This window comes from Sceloporus undulatus, chromosome 4 (genome assembly GCF_019175285.1).
Source record: "Sceloporus undulatus isolate JIND9_A2432 ecotype Alabama chromosome 4, SceUnd_v1.1, whole genome shotgun sequence".
NCBI classification, from domain to species: domain Eukaryota; kingdom Metazoa; phylum Chordata; class Lepidosauria; order Squamata; family Phrynosomatidae; genus Sceloporus; species Sceloporus undulatus.
In genome coordinates this window covers 221,504,650-221,530,649 of record NC_056525.1, presented here as the reverse complement: position 1 = coordinate 221,530,649, position 26,000 = coordinate 221,504,650, and the positions used below count along the sequence as shown (strand labels likewise).

Below are 26,000 nucleotides of genomic sequence, written 5' to 3'. Positions count from 1 at the left end.
GTCATCAACCGCTGTGCTTCAAATTGGAAGGAGATCTCAAGTGAGCGTCTCAGGGTTATAGGGTCATGACTCTTCAACATTTTTTATCAAAACAGGGCTTCTGCCTGTAGTGAAGGAGCTTACACTTCCCGTAAAATCTCAGGTACACAACTTGGATGTGTTCCTGGACTTGGATCTGAGCCTGAATGCCCAGGTGTAAGCAGTGGATAGGAGAACATTTGCACAGTTAAAATCAACGTGCCAGCTGTACTTGTTCCTTGACAAGTCAGATCTGGCTATGGTGACACATACCTTGATTACATTTCGCCTTGACTACTATAACACACACTATGTAGGGCTGCCCTTTGAAACTGTTCAGAAACTTCAGTGGGTCCAAAATGCTGAAGCCAGGCTGTTGATTGGGGTGGGTACATGGACTGTGTGACACTCTTGTTAAACAACTGCACTGGCTACCAGTCCATTTCAAGGCAGAAATTAAAATGCTGGTTTTGAACTTTAAAGCCCTACACGGCTTTGGTTCAGACTATCAAAGCCAGGGTGTACAGTAGGATTTGCAGGGGAAGGCTTTCTCACAGTCCCACCACCTTTTAGGCACAGTTGGTGAGTACTCATTCCAGGTTGTGCAACTCGCTTCCACGGGAGGTCTGCTTGGCCCTCTCCCTCCTGTCTTTCCACTAGCAAGTGAAGACATTCTTACACCCAGGCCTTCTGAATTTTAATTATGCACTTGTAGTGTGTGTGTGTGTATGTGTGTGTGTGTGGTGTGGTGTGCTTTTTAAATTTTACTTTTTACTGAAACTATGTTGTAAACATTTTAAAGTGTTTTTAACTGTTTTAATCGTATTTTTAAAATAATATTGTACTACTTTATTCTCTTTTTCTAACCATTCATCTAACTGTCTTTCTAAACCACTGTAAACCACCTTGGACCCCATTTTAGGGGAAAGGTAGGATATAACTACAATAAATAAATAATAAATCAATGACCTGGATGGCATGGTAGAGGGAATCCTTATCAGATATGCAGATGATACAAAATTCGGTTGGGTGGCTAACACACGGGAAAATAAGAACAGAATTTAGGAGGACCTAGATAAACTAGAAAAATGGGCAGAAATTAATAAAATGAAATTCAGTAGAGACAAATGCAAAATTCTGCATTTAGGCCACAAAAACTCAATACACAAGTATAACATGGGGGATATGTGGCTCAGCAATACTACATGTGAAAAGGATTTTAGGATTATTGTTGATTATAAGCTGAACATGAGCCAGAAGTGTGATGCTGTAGTAAAAAAAGGTGAATGCTATTTTAGCTTACATTAACAGCAGCACTGTTTCCAAGATAAAACAAATAATAGTCCCACTACGTTCTGCGCTGGTCAGGCCTCCTCTGGAGTATTACATTCAGTTCTGTGTGCCTTAACAAGAATATAGACAAGTTGGAGCAGGTTCTGAGAAGGTAAATGAGGATTGTAAATGATATGGAAAACAAAACATGAGGAAAGGTTGAGGGAACTGGGCTTGTTCAGTTGGTGAAGAGAAGACTGAGGAAGTGACATGGCTGTGCTCTTTAAATATCTCGAGAGCCATTACAGAGAGAAGGGAGTGTATCTGTTCTTTGTTGCCTCAATGGGAAGGACCAAGGGCAAGCTCCTTCGAGTCACTTTGGAGGTATGCTGTTTAAATGACACATGCATCTTAAGAGGCCAGAAGCTGCACCAAAGCTGCACTCCAGTCCTTAGGATTAGACTAGAGCATGGCTTTGGCATGCCTTCTGGCCTCTCATGATGCATGCTTTATTTAAACAGCACATTTCCAAAGTGGCCTGTCTGTTCGGGTTCTATGTCTAGTGGTTTAAACTTGCAGAACAGGAGATTTTGGTTGAACGCTAGAAGGAATGTCTTGATAGTAAGAGCACTTTGGCAATGAGATCAATTGCCTAGAGATGGACCTTTTCAAAAGAGGCTGACAGCTACCTGCTGAGGATGCTTTAGCTGGAGATTCCTTATTAAGCAGAGAGTTGGACTGAATGGCCCATGAGGACCATTCCAACATTATTAGTCTATGATTTACTTGCATGTTGTTTTAACTTTTCTGAACTGCTTTGGGTCCCCTATTAGGAGAAAGTTAGGACATAATTTAAATGAAGAAATGCAGTGGTCCTTCCACATTCTCTGGGCTTAGGTGTACCTGACCCCGTGAATGTGAAAAAACTACAAATAAAAAGTGCTGTTATTTCACCCAAGAGAACACCTCTCCAGGAATCACCAGGTCTCCAGTGCAACTCTATGGTCAACAACTGCTAGACGTTGATCACAGAATCATGCTGGAGGAGCTACAAATGGCTAGAGAAGTGTTTTCTCTACAAACTTGTAGATTCTCCAGTACAACTCTATAGGTCAATGTCTGGCAGAGTTGTGCTGGAGGACCTAGAGATTCCCAGAGAGCATATTAATCAAAACCGTAAATAATCAAATCCGCAAATCTGGAGGCAAGCTGGAAAGATCAACTAGCTCAACCTCAACTCCAAGTTGTAAAGAAGTTGTGGAAAACCTAGTATTGCATCCCTAAAGCCTTATATAAAATCACAGCTGGCTTCCCTGTAGCATCTCTTTGCCCCTGAAATAATTGGAATGGCAATGTAAAGTGAGACAAAAACCAGATTACTCAGGAAGTGCTGAGATGTTGAGTAATTCTTAAGAAAATGACATAATACTAATAATACTAATAATATTTATTTATATTTCCCGCCTCTCCCTGTGGATTGAGGCGGGATTACAGCAATAAAACAATTCCATATAAAATACAATCGTTAAAACAATAACATTACTATTAATTAACTAAAATAATGGATCATCAACTAACATTCACACTAGCATTCATAACTAAATCCTGGTGCCTTTGCCCATGACTGTATATGCTTTTATATTTCTAAATACTACATACAGCAGCACACTACACAATCCTTTATACGTCCTACAGGAGACTCTCTGTTATTTATGAAGGCTCCTAGGAAGGCACAAGGAGAGCACCAGATGTCTTCCAAGGAGCATAAAATGAAAGGAAAGATAACACACTCTTAAACCTCAGAACAGGAAGTGTTATTCATTTTCTAAACACCCTCTGATCACAAAACCATTCACTGACATAGATCAATATATGAATTAACATTTGAAGAGGTGTAATGTGTTTTATCTAGTCCTGTAACATTACATGTTCTGCACTACTTCATATGTAAAAAAATCTTTTTTTTTACATATGAACAGTAAAGCAAGAATGCAACAGTATACACTCACTCACACATACACACACCACCTTAAATACTACTTCTCATCATATAGTTGCCACATGGAGGCTGCCAGAAGCTGCCTTTGTATGTTTACTCTACATCATGGGCTATTTGTGTGGGCTGCTTCTTGTGATATTGTTCTCTGAGGGTGGCTGCTTGAAAGTGCCTCTGTGTGGTGCAGCTTTATGTCTATGCCAGTTCATCATTTGGGTTGTACCTTGCACTGTGGTTTTCTTCCACAAAGCCTCAAATATTTATACTTCAAACTGGCTCTGTGTGGCAGCTGTTCCACAAGGCAAGCCATGGTATAGATAATGACTTGCAATGTGATGCAAGTGACTAGTGTCAATGTGATGGCTATATTTTTGTGAAGTGGCCCTCAGAACATCCTTAATACATGGATTTTGTCCATATAATAGCTAAGTTGGTTATGACAGTGTAGAAACTGGATGTGCATGGAGCAGCCACTACCCAGAGGCAGTTTCATGTGGTCTCCACATGGTGGCTGTAACAAAAAATTGATCCCAGCTTGTTCATTGTAGCATGAGCTTCCAGAAGCAGCGACAGCAGCAGCACACTCACAGTGGCAATTTTTACTATAGATATCTCAACCATGTATTCTTTTGTATTCTAAAGATAAAATCTTGTGGGCTAAAATAAATGGGTAAAATAGGATGTCAAAATATACTGATTGTTAAAAATAAAATACAAATGTTCCATCAGGATCAAAGCAAATCAAGGACTTCTGTAGAAAAAGTGCATCATCCACTCAAACCTAAGCCGTCTGGCAGCCTAAAAAATGTGTTTTTTTTTTCAGATCTGTGTTATAATACTTATGATTCTTTTAAATAAAACACAAACGAGAAGAGTATTAAGTGTAGCAGAGAGAAAAAGCAACATGGCATGATTATGTGATGATGATGATGATGATGATGATGATGATGATGATGATGATGTTTATTTATTCCACCAAAGGGCATTAGAACATATACAGTCGGCCCTTGCCACACCCAGGAGATCCATTTTGCCTCCCCCCGCATAGGACAAATTTCATGTATGCTGGCATCGCATTGATTTGAATGGCAGCTTATGCACGCCACAGCGTGTGCGCCATTTTGTCCCTCACCACCTGCCATGCGTGTATTCCTAAGCTGCAAATGGCGAGGGCGCATATGGCGAGGGCAGACCGTACAATAAAAAGTGAACAATACAACACCACACTATGAAATACCAAAATACTAAAATAATATACTAATATGCTAAAAACAAAATTAAACAAATGGACAGAATGGACAGAATCATTTGGATTTCAAATCTAACAAGCCTAACTTATGGGTATGGCCATTTCTAATAGGGAAAAATAACGGACAATTCCCACTAAAGTGACTGTGTTATAATGAAAGGAACATTTTTTGTTTTTGTTTTTTTTACACAAGAGCTTGGTGTACAATTACAGAGAATTACCAAAATTATAATATGAGATGTAGAATAAATTATACTACCTTAGTCATTTCATAGAATCAGAGAGTTGGAAGAAACCCTAAGGGCCATCAAGTTGAATCCCATGTCATGCAGAAATACAGAATCAAAGAACTCCCAACAGATGACTATCCAGCCTCAGTTTAAAAACCTCCAAAGAAGGAGATTCCATTACTCTTTGAGGGAGAGTGTTCCACTGTCAAATGCCTCTTGCTGTTAGGAAGTTTTCCTAAAGTTTAGGTGATACCACTGCTCATTACTGCCACTACTGCTGTTGTCTGTCACACTGGACAGACTTAGTGGAATAATGAGATAAATTATTTCTAATATATAAACAAACTGAAAAATAATTAAAGGACAGAAACAAGGTTAAAGAGGAACTTGAGAAAAGAGAAAAACTAAGTGGAACAGGTACCTAGGTGGCTGTGAGACACATCTGCATAAAAATTGGCCTTTATATCTTCAAAAAGAGGAGCTGCCATTCCTCTTTGTCCATATCACATTTGGTATAAGCACAGCACAACCCAATTAAATCTAGGTAACATTCCATTTTCAATAATTATGAAGTGCAGCTCTGAATTTTTCATCAAGTCCTGCAACATCTGGTTGTCTCCCTTCTGCTTCTTGATTAATTCCTATCCTGACAAGAGTTCTGACTAATTCAAAATCATACTCACTTCAGCATATTGTCTACAAATATATATTTCCATGACATAATATACCAAAGGATTTGGTTGGATTTTTGCATTTCCTTAAGCAATGTAACCTTGTACAGCAAGTTTTACTTTAAACTTGTGGGATCCTTCTTATGTTGATTTGTACTTCTAAAAAATCCCACTGAAGCCATTACTGTCTTCTTAAATATTTAAGCCTTAATGGCAGGCAAACAAGCTCTAAAGAAAACAAAAATGCTAGGAAAGCAAGTAAAACTAAAATAAAACACCTGTCTATAAATCAGAATCTGAGAGGTATAGCAGGAGGAATCAAACAAACTTCAGAATGTTACATTTATATAGAAGAACATTTGTCCTTTAACACCTGCTTAGGTGAAAAGGCAACCATTTTTGAACTTCATTATGTGGTCCCCTCTAGCCATTTAAAGAATATGTTTATATTCTGTGAAAATGTAAACATTTAATTTACTCTATAACACTGGCTTTAGAAAACATATACACATGTTATTTCTAACATATGGTTCTTTTGAAAATAGGTTTAATATGATGATTACTTGATGTTTGTGAACAAAGTAATTACTGCTGCCAAATGAAACTATCCCAAGCAGCCTTGATACACTTAGCTACTCTGCCCACATTTTAAAACAAGCTTGTGATTCAATTATTGTAATACAGCAACAGCTTTTGTCTTGTATCCTTTTATAAAATAATACATCACAGAGCTTCCAAGCAACTATTCAAATTTCAGATAAAAATAGAATTAAAATAGCTAAGGGCCATTACAATTTCTGATTAAAAGAAGTCAACAACACCTTGTGAAATAATTCTGTAGCATAATATTTTAACACAACAGCCTCACACAAAACAACATCATTCTGAATGTCACTGTCTGACTTCTGCCAGTGATTTCTTGCAAAGTCTTTCATTTCCCTTTCCTCCTTAGTGTTTACATCCTGGTGTGTTATATTTGCAGATTTATGGCTGTTCTTCTCCATTTGTCATTTCTTAGTCAAATTACACACACACATTTAACTTCAAAACCTTGACAATCACTCAATCTAAACATTAAAATATTTTTGTTGCTTTTCTTTTAACTTTGAGATTAAAGATGTTTCAAAGGTCTGACTGCTGGAAGAGGTTTTTGCAGCTTAGATAACAGTGGATTGCTTTCCTTTGCTGGTAAAAGAAATGTGAAGGAGCTTCTAAGGGGAGCTAGAAAGTATATAGAAAGAGAACACATTTTGAGTTCTCCTCCTCCTCCTCCTCCTGGCTGCTCATTCCTCAGAAGAAAAACATGGCTTTGAGGGGGAGTAAGTAAAAACAAAAGACCTCTGCCATAAAATATGTTATATCTCCTCCCAGAGAAAGATTAAAAGAACTACCAATATTCCACAAAGTGACAGCAAGTGCTTGGATCATTCCTATGATGAAATTCTAATTCTAAAAAGCAATTTTGAGGATTATTTACCTATACAACAGGGGTGGCCAACAGTGACCCTCCAGATGTTCTTGGGCTGCAACTCTCATCGCCCCTATCTAATGTACCCAATAGAAAGGGTTATTGATGTTGCATTTGGACAGCCATAATCATATACTATAGGTCAGGGGTAGGCAACCTTTTTGAGCCAGGGGCCGGGTTGCTGTCCCTCAGACAACTGGGGGGGCCAAAGCCAAAAAATAAATAATTAAATAATTTTTTTAACAAATGAAATAAATAAATAAACCGGGACAAATGTAGGACAAAATTTTCAAATGGAGGGCACTTTTTAAATTTTTAAATAAATGTTAATATAAATGCATATTTCTGAGGCTTCTATAGACAATTGCCCCCCTTGCCCGCCGCTTGCCCCCCCCTTGCCCGCCTCCTCTTGATAGGCCAAAGGCCCCACGCCCTCATGTGAGAGGCCAAAGGCTCCGGCGGCAATCGGTGGCAGGACCAGGCGGGGGCCGGTCCCAAGGCTTTGCCAGGCCGCATCTGGCCCGCGGGCCGCAGGTTGCCTACCCCTGCTATAGGTATTGCAGCGCTTTAAAAGGGCACTGAGAGGAAGCCTATAATGAGCACATTTTATTATATTTGTTATATTATATTTTTAGATTGTGGCCTTTACAGTCTTTGGAAACAGAGTAATTTATCCCTGTGTCAGCATGTATATATGCAAGCATAGTGGTCAGAAACAAGGCACACGCACAAAACAACAAATCATGTTTGTGCCACTTGTGCTACAGAGGTCTTTGAGATTTAAAGACTTGGGTATATAAGAAAAAGCAAAGCAATGTTCAAAGGTTGCACCATGAGACTCAGCTATTTCCAACCAGATGTGTAGTGCATACATATAGTATTTATAATACTACAATGGGCTGTTTAGAAGATTTGTATTCTCATGGTGCATTATTCTTACTATGGTTGGTCCTCCATATCCATATCCAGGGATTCAACCACCCACAACTGGAAACTTTTTTTAAAAATCCAAAAAGAAGAACATGAATGAGCAAAAGAGAGAGAGAGAGAGACTGGAGGGGAATGTGACAGTGAGAGAGAGAGAGAGAGAGAGAGAGACTGGATATGTGACAATTCTAGAACTTTTGAAAATCATTTAAATATCTGCTTGCTCTACACTTATAATACAAAATTGCTGAACAGCATAATCCCTAAATTAAAATTCTGGGCATGTGTTCAACTTTATGATTCTATTCATCCTGCTAAAAATGGAAAACACTGCCTTGTAAGTTATTTATTGCAAATATTCCCATAGTATGCTTACTTTGAAAGCTAACTTCCAAAAGAGACTCCATGTGTGTAAACTGCACTCTATGTCTTGTATTAAGCAGTTCAATGATAATAAAAGCATTGCTCATTTCTATTAATGCCTACAATGTTTCCCACAGCATCTTCCCTAAATGTCAATAATTAATAACTAAACCCATATATGTCAATCTGTACCAACATTACTGGATAGGCACAAAATATCTTCCACAATTGTTGATCAATTCTACAGTGGCTCTCTCCCCCTGGAATCAAGTTAATGTTGTAGCATTTATGAAACTAAGCAGTTACAGATTTCGACACGAGAGACTATTAATAATTACATAAGCTGTTCTAAGATTTCTGAATGATGAGCAAGATAACAAATAAATCAAAGAAAGTTGCTTAGGGCTGAAGTTTAAACTAGTGATTTCAAGAATGGCTGTATGTGGCTATTTGAGCACTAGATATCCAGGTGATCCAATATGCTGTATCGTATGGGGGGATGCTCTTTGAATGTTGAATTAGAGAAAATGTTGAAGGAAATTTTGTGAAATACCAAATGCGAACAGCAAGAACCACCTCCCCACACAATGATCAACCAACTATAATGAGGTCAGGAACATACATGGCATCCCAAGGATACTCAACAGAAAAGATGTCATTATCACAGTATCATTGTGGTGTGCTATATTTCCAGTCAAAATGCACTGATAAAAAGGTGTTTAAAAACAGTAGCAGTAGAAGCTGTGAAAAAAAGCTGGTTATAGACATTACCTCTGCAGCTTTATTACACGGTTCCAATCCAGCCATATTAGCTTGTATTAATTGCTGTAGAAGTTGCACTTGAGCCACACTAAGGAAGAAGTCCAGGCTTGTTGTCATGTTCACTTCCAAAGAATGACCACAGACTAAAATTTCCTATGAAAAGAAGTTTATAAAATATAATCAATAGGTACCAGCTGTTTCTACGCAATTATGTGATTTGCTTTTCTAACCAAACACAGTATAGAGTATTTATGCTCTCTAAATTTAGAATAATAACATTTCCTGATTTCTTCAGCCAAAAATGTACTGTGTTCCTTCTGCAAAAGAAAATTAGGTGGAGGAGTGTGGGATAGCATACCACTATGTTCCCAGCAGGAAATTTTATGATTAAAATACATTTTGTTTGTTTCATGTGATTCATGTGTGGGGTCCTATTCCTTTGTTGCATCAAATTCTGTTCCGTCAGAGCCCTTATTCATTTTCTTGGCAGAGTCTTACAATTCTCCCTTTTTAGTTGTGTGTGCAGGAGCACAAATTCATCTTGACTGATAATGAAACTGTATGGCAACCCGTATATAACTGCTTAATTGATTTGTTGCTGCCTGTAAATCACTGTCGACATCTTGGCAGAATTAAAATTAAATGACCTTTATTTTATCATTGCAACTTACACATGCTCAGAAATTGCTTTTGACCATTTTTGGCAAATGATTTCTGAGATGGAAAGCAGAAAATGACCAGGTTTGCTTGCTCAGCAGAAGCACATATCCCTTGTCTTGAAGAGCACATGTATAATTATTCAAATTCTTGCAAATCCATAGTAGGCCCCTCCCTTCATCACTGAGGGTATAGATTCAAGAAGATTTAGAACAGCCATTTACAGTCTTGAAGGACAACAGTAACATTAACCTGTTATTTTTCACTGAATGCTTTCTCTATAGCTCAGCAATTCCCTAAGTTCATTTAATATTTTTCTTTAAATTTCCATTCCAGCACATATGCAGTAGCAGTCAACATAGATGAGACATAGCCACAGCAGGTATGGCATATACTGGACATTTAACTTCTCTTCATTCCAAATTTAATTCTCAGCATTTCTAGTGAGAGAATGTCAGGTAGAAGACTAGGCCTTTCTTAGATGGGCTGAGTTGAAAAAAAATTGTACAAAATCTGAGAGGAATAGAGGCTAGAAGTGGGCCTCAAAAGAAAGAAAGAAAGAAAGAAAAGAGATAAGTCAAGAAAAAGAAAGTTAAAGAATCAAAGTGAGATGGTATTCTGGTCTTTAGAAATGTGCTATGATCCTACTGAATGGTTTGCCTTTTCTTTCACAGAACCTTCAGGAGATAATAGTTTTGGATAGTTGGTAATTGCTATGAACACTTTATCCAAAAATTGCTAGCTGTCATTCCCAGTTTTAGAGTTTGGCAAAAGCTGGTGAAGTTTAACAAGTTCATGGTCAGAACTGATTTAGTCATGATAATGAGCAGCTAAGTTAAAAATATTGATGGGCAGCTGGCATCTCATTTAAATTAGGCCAAATTGCTTAGGTGTATATTGTTTCCATCCCATGGGTCCACATCCTAGGGAAGGGCTAGCTTTTGGATTAACATTGTGTGTTTTACATGCAGCAACTGAAGGAACAATCTAAATGAGATTCTGGTAGGGAACACACTGCTTACCTGTACAGTTTTAAACATGAGGTATATATGTAGAAAATTAATGACTTTTTAAAAATAAAAAAGTAGACATACATGCACAGTCTCACTATTGTTATCCTACATGCTATATCCAAAGATTGGCCTGACAGAAAATACTGTTTTTCAATCAACAGCCCACAAGCAGTTCTTCTCATGCAATGGACAGGTGTCTTCCCTTCCTTGTATCTTGTGCCCCTTCAAATCTGCTCTGGAGGTCTACCCCAAAACTTCTGGAGAAAATTAAGGGGTTATATGGAAGGAAATTCACTCTGCTAACCATGTCTGCAATGCTGTGTAACAACACGGTGGAACCTAATCCATTATTTTTAACACAACTTAATGTAGCATTTTAACAATTAGAATAACAAAGTAAGTCCTGTGAGTAAATCAAATCAAACACTAACCTCTGTGTGCAAATTCTCTGGTGAAATTACTTTTGTGAAAATGATGGCAGGAGCAGCAGTTATTCGTACTGTAAAGTCTGTTAAAATTGGAGTTAAAATAGCTCTCCGTTCTTGATGCCGTTTTATGCTAAAAGAAAAATAAATTCAACATGGATTATACATTCTGGAGGCAGAAATAAGATTCTCTATATTTCTAAAGATTGCAACATTAATTTCTAATGAATAGACTGAAATGTTCATAAACAGAAAGTGGACAAAGGATAATCTGCTTTGATGATAAATGTCAACTTTGGGGCAATTAACAACAACAACAAACTGCAACAGGTACTCCTGTTCTTACTACCACTTCTACTACTGTTTTACATGTAGCAAAACTCAGAGTGAATGGGCAAAATGACAAAGCTGAAGAATTTTATTCTGGTTAACTGAAATGTAAATCAGCCATTCCAAAATATGCCTATGAGCCAAACAAGAAAGGGAGGATACAAAAGCCCAAATCTGGAAATCAGATTCACAATGATTCAAATATTCCCATGTTTGTTTTTTATGTTTGTTTACATGTTGTTCTATCAGTATTCCTTCCTGACAACTGGCATCATCCCAGTCTTCTTCAGGTTTCCTTCAAACAATATGTTTTTCACTCACAACTCCTATCATTCATCTTACATACAGAATGTGAGAAATGATGGTTAAATAAGTTTTTGAGTATGCTATTTAGAATCAACTGCATAACAATTAATGCTGCCATAGCCTAGTACAGAAATCATCATGATTATAATTCACACACTGTACAAACAAGGGAAAGGCAATGCTCATATTCAGTTAAAAAAGAAATTGCTTAGTAAACCAGACACAGTGGTGACATGGAGGCATTTCCACTCAAGTGATTCCCAGCAAACATCTTCACTGGTGATTGTACGAATGATTTAAATTTAGTTCATGGATGTTCACATCAATTGGAAAAATAAAAATACAAAATAAAAATCTTAAAAAGAAAGAAAGAAGCCTAAACTTTCTTTCAAGTCTTCCACACTGCACTATGCCTGCACTGAGCTTAAGTGCTAACTTGATACAGGTGTATACCACATGAGCATCCTCGATGAGTAACAGTGTAATGATGGTACTATGACTACAGTATATTCAGTCCAGGTTCTATTTAGGCATCTGTTACATACTTACACATTTAAAAGGAGGACATAATTTTCATAAATATTAAAGTAGCTGACAATCTTTAAAATACGTTAAAGAACATCTGTTTAGAGTAAGAGCCTGAGAAAACAGCTGTGTAGACAGCTATTTTCCATACAGTATGCGGCATATTGCTGTTGAGCACGCAAATGATATGGGACACATACATTATGCAGCTACTTTGGAAAATAATGGAAGTTGATGCAACTATTCAATTTATTGCAAAAGGATATTAAAGATAGCATTAGGTAAAAGTAAAGGTATTTCCCTTTGACAAGGTTGTCGTGACCAACCATCTCCGTTACTAAACCAAAGAGTCAGTGTTGTCAGAGACTACTCTGTGATCATGTGGCCAGCATGATCACACAGAATGCTGTTTACCTTCCCACCACAGTGATACCTATTTATCTACTTGCATTTGCATGGTTTTCAACTGCAAGGTTGGCAGAAGATGGGACTAGTGATGGGAGCTGACCCCATCATCTGGCACCTGGGTCTTGAACTGCCAACCTGCTGATATTGCAATCAACAGAATCGGCATCTTAACAACTTGAGCCATCACATCCTCTATAAAACAGCATTACTCAGTTTGAAATTAGAGAAGTCTAACACAATATTTTCCAGTAAAAGAAACAGAATACACATTTCCTATTGATTAGCCTACAGTACATTTGAGGCTCTATGCTGGAACAAGAAATGTCTTCACAGTTGAACATGTTTCTGCAGAATATGTCAGAGCACAGGAGCTGATAGCATTCTTTTGTCAGAGCTTTTCTGTGAAATCCACTTACATTTTCCACTCCCGCTTTATATTTTCCACATGTTGTTCATTCACATTGTATTTGTAATGTCTTGTGTACCCATAATTATTGCAGGAATATTTATGCCAAGATTCTGCTGGTGCAGAGAATAACCATGCCACTGGTGGCATGGTAGCCCAGGTATTGCAATAGTGGTTGGAGTACAAAGGCTGCCAGTGTACAAGGTGGTACAGTGAAGCTCAGCAGTACTACTGTCAGAAGAGAAAGCCACCAGATACTAGGCAACCTATTTCTGCAATGACTGGCTTCTGGGTAGGTCCTTGAAGCCTGGATTCTAAACTTGAAACTCACTGTAGGACAAGGAAATGGGTAGGATATATGATTTTTCAAGCCAGCTTTCTAAGATATCCAGAAGACAGGAATTAAACAGGTTGCTTGAGAACCATCAACTTTTTCTTCCAACTACAGCACCAATTATTTTATCCACCTGCAGCCCTGCAAAAAGTGCCCTAACTTGGAGCATTACACTAATGTTGGATTCTGGCACTAGGAAGCTCCATAGATATCTAGAACCCTTTAAAATAAAATGTATTGGGGCCTTAGAAAGTATGCATTATATTTCTAAACCTTTCTAAGGACTCAAAATTGTGTCCCAAAAATCCATCAGGCTCTCCCTTAATCTATTTACATGCAGGAGAACACCATGATCTAATTTTCTTACAGTCTGACCATTATCTAGTCTTTCTGATAATAGTTAAAAGCTGAAATATGTCTCAATCATTCAAACTACTGTCATCTATTCAGTCCTTAAGTGCTTCAACTGAAAGCTCCAGAGATATTTTTGATGTTTTATGTCAAGAGTTAGAAGTATCTGCACATTTTATTCCATCTAATAGATAAGAACAATGAAGCATTTGCCAAGCTTTTAAAAGCTCTTTAATTTTCAGAGTATCTGATAGCTCTGCCCCATGTGTATGCCATAGAGTTATCATGATCACAGCTAGAGTTATTGTTGCATCAGTATTTCCACCATAAAGTGAATTTTTGCCGATTTTATAGAATTGCTAGACAGACAGACAGACAGACAGAGAGAGAGAGAGAGAGAGAGAGAGAGATAGCACTAAACAGATATGGTTCAAAAAATGGCCCTTGAGGTTTACATAGAGTTACAATGTTGTATTTGAAAAGCAATGCTTAAAATAAAATAAAATACATACATTTTAAAATGTTTCCTACAACTTGCGAGGTCAGGACTGGAAAAGCCAACTGGGGGGAAAAAACCTTCAGAATGACAAAGCGATTATGGCTGGAATCCAGTTGGTGTATCCACTTATCTAACAGTCCATTATGTGAGCTGCTGTACTCTTTCCAGAGTCAGGCAGCAACACCAAAGGAAGAACGGCGAAGAAAGTCTGTTGGGAAAGGAAAGCTACTAGTTCTGAAGAGCCTGATTTTCTAATTCCTCCCTTCAGAGGGGAAGGGACCTTGGAGCCAAGCACTCTGGGAGAGCTGGCTTAGATGACTATATGTCCTGTCTACAGGTCCAAGCCAAACTTACCGAAGTACTTTCGCACTAAGGACCCCCTGCAAGACACTCACTGGAGAAATTAGCTTTTGGGAGAAAGCAGCATTGCCATTCTGCTATAATTTCAGCTTCCTTAATTTGTTGCTGCTACTACTCCCATAGTCATTTTTCTCTTTCTCTCATCACTTCCAGAAGCATATGGTGGAGATCTACTACCATAATTAGACTCCATATATCATTTTTCCTCTTAAAATGTTCACACATGGCCAATGTTCACACAGAGACAAAACACATTTTCAAAAAGACGCACTTACTGTATTAGAATAGGTACCTTGTCAATTACAAAAAACATTACCTGTCTAACAGTATAATTGTACAGTAGTTTCGAGAGATAGAATGGTGTGGAGGTTGAGCATATGATTTTGGAGAGCAGGGTCACACTGAGTGACCTTTGGCAAGTTACACTCTCTCAGTCTCAGAGAAAGGCAAAGGCAACCTACCTTTGTACAAATATGGCCAAGGAAACACCATGATAGAAACAACTTGAAGGCACACAACAATAACAAAACAACAACAGCAGGTTTCAATATACATTTCTAAGTGATCTCAAAACATCTGTCCATGTGTTATCCTTTTGAAGGTTCCTAACCTATGTACTTGGAACAACACATACAATACTGTTCATTGGATATTGTAGAACATACAAAGATGACTGAGCAACTCTTCTATGAATCAGTGATGTTTATCACACTATGCTCTTAAAGAGGTACTATTCCAGTGTGACTCCTCTAGCAGCCTCCTGTTGCATGCTGGGATTGGCAGTTTTAAGGAGCTGAACTTCTCTGCCTGAGAATTCTAAATACCCCTCCTTAAAACTGCCAATCCCAGCATGCAACAGGAGGCAGCTAGAGGAGTCACACTGGAATAGTACCTCTTTAAGAGCTCGTCTGATAAACACCATTGTTATAATACCTGGGGCTGTTTAGCTTAGAGATGTACAAAAATATGTATGGTATGGAGGATAGATAGTTCTTCATCTCTCATCACACTAGAATCCAGGGTATACAACTGAAGTGGAAGCCCAAAATAAACTGTTTTAAACAGTGATTTGACAACTAGTAGCTACTAGTCAGGATAGGTACATTCTCTTTATCATACCTGAAGCAGTATGTCTATGTATATCAGTTACAAGAGAGCACAAGCTCTTGAACTCATGTCCTGCTTTTGGACCTCCTACACCTTGTGTTGTTTGTTCACTTCAGCATAAAGCTGGTGTAAATGGACTTTTGGTCTGATCCAACATGGCTATTATATTCACTAGGCCTGATTCTTGAAATGGAAACAATTTTTGCCATACCTTCTGAGGTCACCTTCAATTACTTGTTCTTATATTTATACATTTATTTTACTGGATTAATTCAGGACCCCGTTTATTTAATAGGTTATTCATTTCAGTGTTCAGAATTTGGATATTTATCTATAGAAATGGAATAAAAAGGCAAAACCCCTTTCAATACACTATCATAAACCAATTTTTGTTTAAATTGTGTGTTCACTTAATGTAACCCTTTATCCTGTGTCTTTACCCTTCTTATACACACAGAAAGATGTTACAAAGTCCTAATGGCATACTTTACCATATGCTGAGTAGAACGTATTGAAGTATGTACAATAAATTGATGTTGGCATAGAGATTGTATCCATTAGCCCTCAAAACTTTGCACAGCCACCCACTCTTCTGATCAGAGCCACTGCATGTAAATTCTCTCTATGTGATCGGAACTCAACATTTCTGCAGGGTAGAGATTGTGCAGACAAAGTTTACATAGGCTTTTTTCAGCAGGCACAATCCCAGCTCCCTCCCCAGAGCTCAGTGAACATAACATGTCATCTACACAGGACTACTGTGACCTCTAACTGGAAAAAGGATAATCAAAAATGGGGCACCAAAAATGGAAGATGTCAAAGTAACATTTCTAAGTAGATTTGAACTGGAAGCTCTTTTTGCATATCAACAAATCAACAGAAATTTGTCATTTCAGAAACTGCAGCTGTTTTCATTTACAGAAGCACAAAAATTGGTCTGGGGCCAACAGGGAGAAAATCTTTTTGTCCTCTGCTGGCTTAAAAATGTCTAAACTGGTTTTGTTCAAACTTTGTAGAAGTACAAAGGGGATAATAATTCTGTTGTTCCTAGACTGGAAATGTGAATGCCAGGTTTTAGCCTTGAGTTATATTTTATGGCCATATAATAAGCTATTATGGAAATGTAGACATAACTGTATCTGTATGGTGATTGCAGTTCAACAATAATACAAACAACAATTTGAAATGTACTGTTCAGGTCCCTCGTTCATGAAAAACATGTTTGCAATGGAATGCAAACACACCCTTGAATATAAAAATATCAAAACAGTTAGCTCAAATATATGAGATGCTATTACCATGACACTTTTTACTCAAGAGGCACCGTTTTTCAGGCAGTTTCTTACCTACTGGCCATATTCCACTCAAGTGCTGGATTCTGAGAATTCCGTTCATTCTCTGGCACTGTCCTGCCTTTACCATTCTCTTTCTCAGGCTTCAGCTGATCCCACTGAGCAGTACCAATGTTGATGGACTGAAGATCTATTTGATATTGTCTGTCTTCAACCTCTGAACCAGGATCTCGAAGAATCCCCAGATTCAATGCTCTCCTGTGTTGACAGAAAGAAACAGAAAGGTTAAAAAACCGATTCCATTGTTTTCATCTATATATTTCATCTGTACCTCAAGGCCATAATCAGTCAATAGGATTAATTTCTGAGTTGCTCTGGGTCAGGAGAGCTGTAAGTCAGAGGTCACAAGACTAAGAGAGGATGGATTTGTTGTTTTCAAGAACTAATATGAAGGGCAGGCCAACCTGGCCTATTCCATCAGCTACAGAAGGAGCAGCTTTCAGAAACCTGCTTTCTGCTTTCCTGATTGAAAGACCACTTAGTTCCTTCTAGTTTTTGTTTATCTGTAACTATTTCTCCTTAAAACTTCTAACTCAATAAGAAAAGGCTCTAATTTTAACTAGGCACAAGTAACAACCACTTCGGTTTTGGGGACCTACCTCTCAGGCAGCAGGAAAATCAGTACAACAACCAGCCCCTCCACAACCCCTTTGTGATTGTATCAAAATCCATTGAGAGGGCCAGGAATGTCAACAAGATCAAACATCTGTCTATTTCTTGCAGAGTTTTCTTTCTTAAGGGGATCAGAATGGCCCAAATTCCATTCAGCTGAATGGAAACCAGACTAAAATGGATCTAGAATATTTGTTTTAATAATCTAGAGCTGCCTGACCACCTTCTACTTTAGAAATATTGGTTAAAAAGGGAGAATCGAAACTTCCATCAAATACATTTAAGAAAGATTTTAAAACACAACTCTCCATTTCCTATTAGATTACCACTTTCTTTTAATACATAACAAGAATTATGCTGATCAAAGGTCCATCTAGCCCATCATCCTATTCCCAATAGTAGCCATCCAGATGTTCTCAGGATTCCAAAAATAGGACACAAACACAACAGTAGCTCTCTCGCCTCTTGTCCTTCACAAGGCAACAATTCCCATCAGGAGATGCTAATCACTGTCATAAGCTGATGGAAATTTCCTTTTCCTACAGAGAAACAGTAAATCTCTTTTGAATCATGCAATACCTCCCATAACAGTTTAGCACCAAACACTTGTCTGGGTGTCCGCACTTGCAATTTATCCAATAAAGCAGAGGAGTTGGTTCTAATTCACAGGGATCCAGTTCAACAGTGGCATCCAAGCTGGGATGAATGCACATGGTTTTAGCTGTAGGACCGTCTCTGAAGAACTGTGATAGCTCACACCTACCAATCTAACTATGAATAGATGTAAATGCTTACACAAATTCTACAGATGCAATACTTAACAAAAAATTATGACAAAGCTTACATTATTGCTTTCACATTTAAAAATATCATTAAAATATCCCTGTAAGATACAATAAATCAGACTTATCACAAGTTTTCTCTCAACTAGTCATCATCCCATCTATTTCATTTCTTGTAACTTCACAGAAAACAATGAGAAGTCCAAGAAGGAGAAGCTCAAAGTGTGAAAAGATGGTTAAGAGCTCATATGTAAATTAAAATACAGTAAACCACTTTTCAAGAAATCTCTAGGGCTACATCTGTATATCCAAATGTATCAGCCGAAATATACAGATGGAAAATTCTATTTCCATCCTCTTTGAATTTAGACCATTTAGGGAAGGGCTGTAGCTCAGTGGTAGAGCACATGGATCTACCTACTAAATTGGTAGAAAGTGGTTTCCTATGATGATCCTAACTGGCTCATTGTTTCTGAAGAGATCAGATTTACTTCACCAAGGTGATGATCCATCCATAACAATGGAGACATTACTTGCTCTCAAATTCACAAGCCTCTCCCAATATATATATATATATATATATAATGGTTGCATATTCTGAGGCATGGGAGCAGGTTTTCTGTTTCACCCATGTTCCTTCTCACAAGTTTCTAGTACTTTAAATCTGAGCTAAGCTCAAAACTCAACATTCATTTAGCTTTCCCTTTGAACTTTACCCCACCAAAATCTGTTAATATGTAAGTGTTAAAATATATTTCTAAATTGTATTGAAAATGTTCAGATGTGTCAATAGTTAACTAAGGTTTAAAATGGTTCCTATTGAAGGCCAGAAAGTCTAGGCCTGGAAGAGCAAGTCTTCAAGGACATGTGCTGAGACATAATATAAACAAATGTATTATTGTTATGCTCCTGTGTAGCATGGTGACTTCATGGGAAAGAGGTGTGTCCACTTGGTGGGAAGGTTGATCTTTTGAGAGAACAAAGACTGATGTCACATTCGAGCTTCTAGCATGGACTCTGAAAGAGTATAGATGTATAGTAGCCTGCTGTAAAGTGTAAATAGCAACAAAGTCAATAAACCCTCATTTGAGTGAAAATCTGTGTAGAAGTTACTTTGATCCTGAGTAGCTAAGAAGATTGCATCTGTTCCAGTTGGTACCAGTTCAGAACCACCGGCAGAAAGAGACATCACCCATCCCAAAGATTTTTTTCTCTAACAGTAAGTCCAGTGGAGAGCATGCAATTCTGTAGCATGCAAATGCAGATTCCAATGAAATCTGGACAATAAGCAATGCTAAGGACTTCCTGATTTGCAGTACAAAAGCTTATCTAATTGCTGTGATGTATAAAATTAAACTTGATTTTTATTGTTTCCTGTTTGGTCCATCCTCTCGCAGGTGGCATTAGAGAAAAAACTAAAAGCCTATCAAACAGGATAAATAATACAGTAATGTAATGCACCCAGAGAAGACCTTAAGCATGTAACAGGAAACATAACTTTAATGTTTTCCTTTTTTAAATTGATTTAGTCTGGGTCAGGCATTTTGTATGTTTACACAAGAAAAAGCTCATGTTGAAACAGTTACTACTCACTGCTGAATAGGCATAATTCAGATCCTCATTGAAAGGAAATCAAATGTATTCCCTTACAGGTCAGCTGAGAATTATAAAAGGCTGTAGAAACTAGAAACAAAAAAAATGTAAATTTTGAAAAAGGATATAAATAATAGTATTGTATGGTTTAATCGTATTTATTATAGGAAGTCCCACTTTCACACATTTCTTTACTTTCCAAAACCAGAGATTACATGAGTACAATATATAGTTTCAAAAGTATTGTTCTGCAGCTAACAGCTCCCTGGGTGATACTGGAAAAGCCACTTTGCCTTAGCCTAATATACTGTTTACAGGGTTGTTATGAAGATAAAATATGGAATATGGATTTACTGTAACCTGCCCTTCAGCACAATCCAAAGACCACATGTATACAGTTTCTGTTTTCAACTGATTCCACCCATCCATTCAAACACAGAAACAATCAAGTTTGAAAAGCAATCTAGTAATCAGGTATAAGAACTTTGCAAGGAGAAAAGGTGCTGGTATTCTTTTTTCAGCTTAGGAGAATTAGAGAAGCTGTTTGGGAGAGGTTTCTGAGCTGCTGCCTTCTGTGACACTACTGTACTCTGAAAAAAGCATCCCCCCTTTAAAAAAAATCTAATCCACTGCTTCTCAGGTTATGTGATTAGGGGGATTGGTAATTATTATTATTTTCAAATGTGTCAGGAACTGACATTATATTTGTCTCCATTGGCTACAATTGTTTCTTAATTTCCTATACACTTGTCAATGGTTCAATGACCAGCAGCCAGTGCCTCAGGGACTGACAACAGTCCATGGACCACTATTAAGAGCAGCTGTTCTAATCCATACAAAAATCTGTCTGCCAAAGAGAACAGTTATAATGTTCATATGCAAATTACTCTTCAACATATCATGTTGCTTCAAACTGAATGCTGGTGGAATACGTAACACGCTTTCTCATCTTCTGGAGGAAAATATTCTACCACTTCCAGAGCAATTACTATCTGTTCCCAAACCCCCCCCCCACACACACACAAATAAAAAATAAAAGAAGAATAACAAAATCACCTTTTGGGGGGGGGGCTGGGGAGGAAACAATGTATTTTGGTGCAGTTTTCAAAATTGTGTATCTGTTTTGCCCCAGGTACAGTCCTTTACTAACTTTAATCAACTTTAGACATGATGTAACGAAGACCTGATCTAGACGGGCCTTTGTGGCACCCCAGTCACATGCTAGGGTTTGGCCGAAGACGCACCACCCATACATGCCTCACCCCTAGCATGTGATGTGGGTGTCAAAATGGCAGTGCCATGGATGCTTAGCGTCCACACGTCATGCCCCCCCATTGGCGCACTGCGATGTCCTTATGGCGCCGCAGAAAGAACCCGCTACAGAAAAAACCTGCATGGCTTGTCCGCTGCGGCTCCCTTGCGCACCAAAACAAGGCGTGGATAGACCGCCCTTTTTGGGTGGTCTGTATCCCGCCAAAGTTAGGAAATCCAAATTTGTTTTAAAATTCCATAAGTAAAACTGGATCAATATTAAATTCAGGACTAAATAAGCCATAATGCAGAAAATGTATGAATAATTATCTCCCACCTTTTGAAAAAAAAATTAAGTGGACTCCTGAATTTGGATCAGGAATGAGGGGCTGGATGGTTTATACTGTTTCCTTCATCAGAACCTCTCCTGGCTGCCACTCCTTCTAGCATGGCACCTGAATATTCCCTTCATGGTAAAACAGAGGTGTCTAGGAGAGTGAAGATCGAAAGGTGATTTTCATTGAGTAAATGGTGACGGAGGAAAAGATTAAAAATTCTTCCCACAGTGCCACCGTTTCTACATGAATCACTGCTGCTAAATTTTCACCCAAAGAAGAATCCATTTCCAAATTTCCTGTGAAACATCTAGTTTGGTCCTTAAGATTTGATACTTGTGTTGTTCTGGAGGTATGGGAGCTACTACATTAAGGCTGCAAGAGAAAAGTCCACACTATACCTCTTCTCAATAAATCTACTAGCCTTGTCTGTGGTTTGGACTTCTTTTATTATCCAGGAACCAGCAACATTGCAGCCATTCCCACTAGCAGAGAAACATAACAGCTGCCCCATAGAATTGCAGTTCTCAATGATTGTGCTATTACTGAGGTTTTGCACAGTTTTTGTAATTAGTATCATAAGAACAATACAACTGTTAATTGGAATCAGACAGGACATTTTCTGTAATTAAAGGATATTACATTATAATTGATTTGTGATGTTAACAATGTGTCCGAACAAACATATGCACAATCCTTAAACCTAAATGCTTTTACAATTTGTTTGTTGAAAATAAATAGCAAAGAATGATGAAAACATACCAAAGAGTACATTCTGTTTGATCTTTTTTCCAATTATATTTTTTTAAAATGCTAAAAAGAAAATGCAAAATACATCAACGGACAATTAAAATACTTCTCTGGATGCTATTATTTCCTTTATACTGACTGATAGTTTAAAGCTATCTTACATTCAATTGCTTTTGCTTAAATGATCATATAGACAAAACTGAACAGTGAGAAGATTAAGGAGAACTTCGGGAAAAGGCATTTTTCTTACATGGGAGAGCTTCTCCTACACAAAATTGAGAGTCTGATTTACACTGCCTTTTGAGTTATCAGTTACCATACAAATTATGTGGGAAAATAGCCTTTAGTAAATGCCAGTGATTCTCCCTTAAGCATCTTTTCTTCACTTTAAATTATTCCCTTTCTCAGTATCAAATTACAGGCTTTTGCTTCACTTTCCTGATCTTCCTTTTCTATATGATCTCAGTTACTGTCAGTTCCCACAGTGCCATTCCTGTTTCTGTGTTTTCTGTAATGCTCTTCCTAACCATTATGTATAATAGTGAGGGAGAAGTGAAGGGAGAAAAGGCAGCTGCAAATGGGCCTTAATTCTACCTTTTTCTGAATGGCAAAGAAATATATCAGCTTGCAGTTGAATAAAACTTTCCTGTGTCTCAGGACTCATTTGAACTACAACCAAACAATCCCAAGCCTATCCCTGCATAGCTCACCCAATGTAGATATCTCCACCTTTGTCTTATCCATCACAGTCACAAAGAGATTTGACCCGTATTCCATTGCATTCCATCTTGTTAACCTCTCTCCATATAGCAGAGAGTATGTATTTTTGCAATCAACCACAAAAGTACAGTAAGCCTTTTAATTATGAAATGGGCCAATATTATTTGACCTGTAAAACATCCTAAAGCCTCTTTAAAAAAAAAAACCCACAACACCTATACATTGTTATGCCTCGAGATGTGACCATATACCAATATCAAATCTTAAATGATGAACTGCATTTCATGGAAGAGAAATAATCTGCTATTTACAGAGACCACAATACTCTTTATTGCCATATTAAACCCAAGCCACTTCTCATGACACAGTTATGGCATGGATTCATATGAAAATGAATTCAAAAGAACATGAGTTGACATGTTAGCTGGTCCATGTGGCAAGCAGGTGTGTGTGTGTGTGTGTGTGTGTGTGCATGTACATATTTGCCACACAAATTGTCTTTTCTGCAGCCATCCAACTACATCCTATAGTAGAAACTGATCTGCATCATGGGCTGATATAGTTGTCCATCCTCATCAATGGATTCTACATCATCAGATACAACTATCCACATCTTGAACCTCCCAACAAAATAATTAAAAAAAAGCAAACCTTGATTCTGCCATTTTTATAAGGTACACCTTTTTACTACACCACTGTATAAGCAAAGGGCTCTTGCAGCACCTCTGAGACTAACTGAAAGATAGACATTGTTAGCATGAGCTTTTGTAGACTTGATACTGCTTCTTCAGATGCATTTGGAAGTTTACAAAAGCTCATGCTGTCAACTTCTCTCCTTACGTTAGTCTCAATGGTGCTGAAATATCACTTTGCCTACTGATTTTCAAGACTAACACAGCTAGATCTTTATACTGTATATAATGAGACTTAAGAATCCATAGATTTTGTTATCCACAGGGCATTTTAGAACTAAACCCAGTAGATACCAAGAGCCCATTGTATATACTGTATACTATGGCTGAGATCTTGCAATAACTTTGACATAGGTAGTTTCCAAAAAGGTAGTGTGCAGTGCTGTACTGTAAGAAGCAAATTAAGAAGACTCAATTATGCACAGTTTCTAGATTTTAAGTTATTTAAATGTAAATCTTTGAGGATTTACATCAGGGGTAGGCAACCTTTTGGAGCCGGGGGCTGGGTTGCTGTCCCTCAGACAAGTCAGGGGGGCCGAAGCCGGGGGTGGAGCTTCCACCCTCTGGGGCGGGGCTGCATGCTGTGGGGCGGAGCTTCCACCCTCCAGGGGCGGAGCCACCCTCTGGGGGCAGAGCCTCCACCGAAGCCCTGCAAGGAGGAGGAGGCGTGTGCCCGCCCTCTCCTCCTCGGTCCCTTTCTGGACAAATACCCCCAACCTGAATTCCAAAACACACACAACAGCAGAGTTGTGCATTTCACATGGCTTTACTTAACATGGCCTCTTGCATATTTCAGAGGCTTATTCCATAACCAAACACCTTGGGTTTAACACTTAGCATGGTTTAACATGGCTATGCATATTGAACATGTCAAGGTGGTTTCACAGTTCTTGCACCAAGTGTACTTCTCAGAAGTGTGTGTCAAAGGACTTTGGTTTTTCTTCACTGCGCATGAGTTTGTAAAAATCACAGCAATTTACATTGGCCTTGCCTCAGAGGCTTTCTGATATCAATATCACCATTAAAGAACCAAAAACACACAGAAAAGGCACTTTGGAAAGTCACACTCTCTTGGCTTCAGAAACAGTGCGTGCATGCCTCTCAAGCTGACTCATATCATCATCATCATCATCACCACCACCACCACCACACTATCATTGTCAAAGCAAGGGAGACTTGTTAGCATTAAAAGCACACAAAACACACTTTGCAAGGTGACACTCTCTCAGCTTCTGAAACAGTAGTTGCATGCTTCTCAAGCTGACTCATCATCACCATCACCACACTATCATTGTCAAAGCAAGAGAGACTTGTTAACATTAAAAGCACACAAAACACACTTTGGAAGGTGACACTCTCTTGGCTTCAGAAACAGTGCCTCCATGCCTCTCAAGCTGGCTTATATCATCATCATCGTCATCATCATCATCATCATCATCATCACACTATCATTGTCAAAGCAGGGAGACTTGTTAGCAATTAAAAAGAATGCAAAAAACAAACAAAATAAACAACCATGTGGCCTCTGGCCACTCACCACCTTCCTCCTGATGCCCCATCTCCTCTTCCTCCTCCTGCTGCCCCATCTCCTCTTCCTCCTCCTCCTCCTTCTGCTGCCTCCTCCTGTTCTTCCTCCCTCCTCTTCCTCCTCCTGCTGCCCCATCTCCTCTTCCTCCTCCTGCCTCCTCCTGCTCTTCTTCCCTCCTCTCCCTCCTCCTGCTGCCCCCATCTCCTCTTCCTCCTCCTGCTGCCTCCTCCTGCTCTTCCTCCTCCTGCTGCCTCCTCCTGTTCTTCCTCCCTCCTCTTCCTCCTCCATTGCGCCGCACAAGCCTGGGGGCAGGACGGAGGAGACAGAGGAAGAGGTGGGCGGCGCGGGGCCGCATGAAGCCCCGCGGGAAGGCGGGGAGAGCGGCGCAAGGCCCGCGGGGAGGCAGGGAGGGCCACGCGGAGCCCTGCGGGGAGGTGGGGAGGGCCGCATGGGGGCCTCGTGGGGAGGGGGGGAGGGCGGCGCGGGTCTTCACCCTTTGCCTCCTCCACCCCAGGTTGCGCGCCCTCCTCTTCCTCCTCCACTGCCATTTTGTTTTTCAAAATGGCGGTGAAGTCTCGCGCGACCTTGCAAGACTTCGGCTGCCATTTTGAAAAACAAAATGGCACCCAGAGCAGCATGGAAACAGCGGCAATCGGCTGCAATCGGCGGCAGGACTGCGCGGGGGGCTGGTAGAAAGGCCTCGGCGGG

At 38.9% G+C, this 26,000-nt stretch overlaps 1 protein-coding gene across 6 annotated transcripts in view; it reads right to left on the bottom strand.

The window, feature by feature from the left end:
* Positions 1 to 26,000, bottom strand: part of VPS13B (vacuolar protein sorting 13 homolog B) — a 485,868-nt gene that overhangs the window by 183,962 nt on the left and 275,906 nt on the right. For 5 of the 6 annotated variants that reach the window (XM_042465700.1, XM_042465699.1, XM_042465697.1 and 2 more), the window contains 3 exons: positions 17,024 to 17,227; positions 11,058 to 11,184; positions 8,966 to 9,109 (listed from right to left, as the gene is read on the bottom strand). In XM_042465700.1, coding sequence (XP_042321634.1) covers positions 8,966 to 9,109; positions 11,058 to 11,184; positions 17,024 to 17,227 — 475 coding nt within the window. Of the gene's footprint in view, positions 1 to 8,965; positions 9,110 to 11,057; positions 11,185 to 17,023; positions 17,228 to 20,016; positions 20,107 to 26,000 lie in introns of those variants that run through there. The other variant, XR_006103742.1, reaches the window with a different exon arrangement.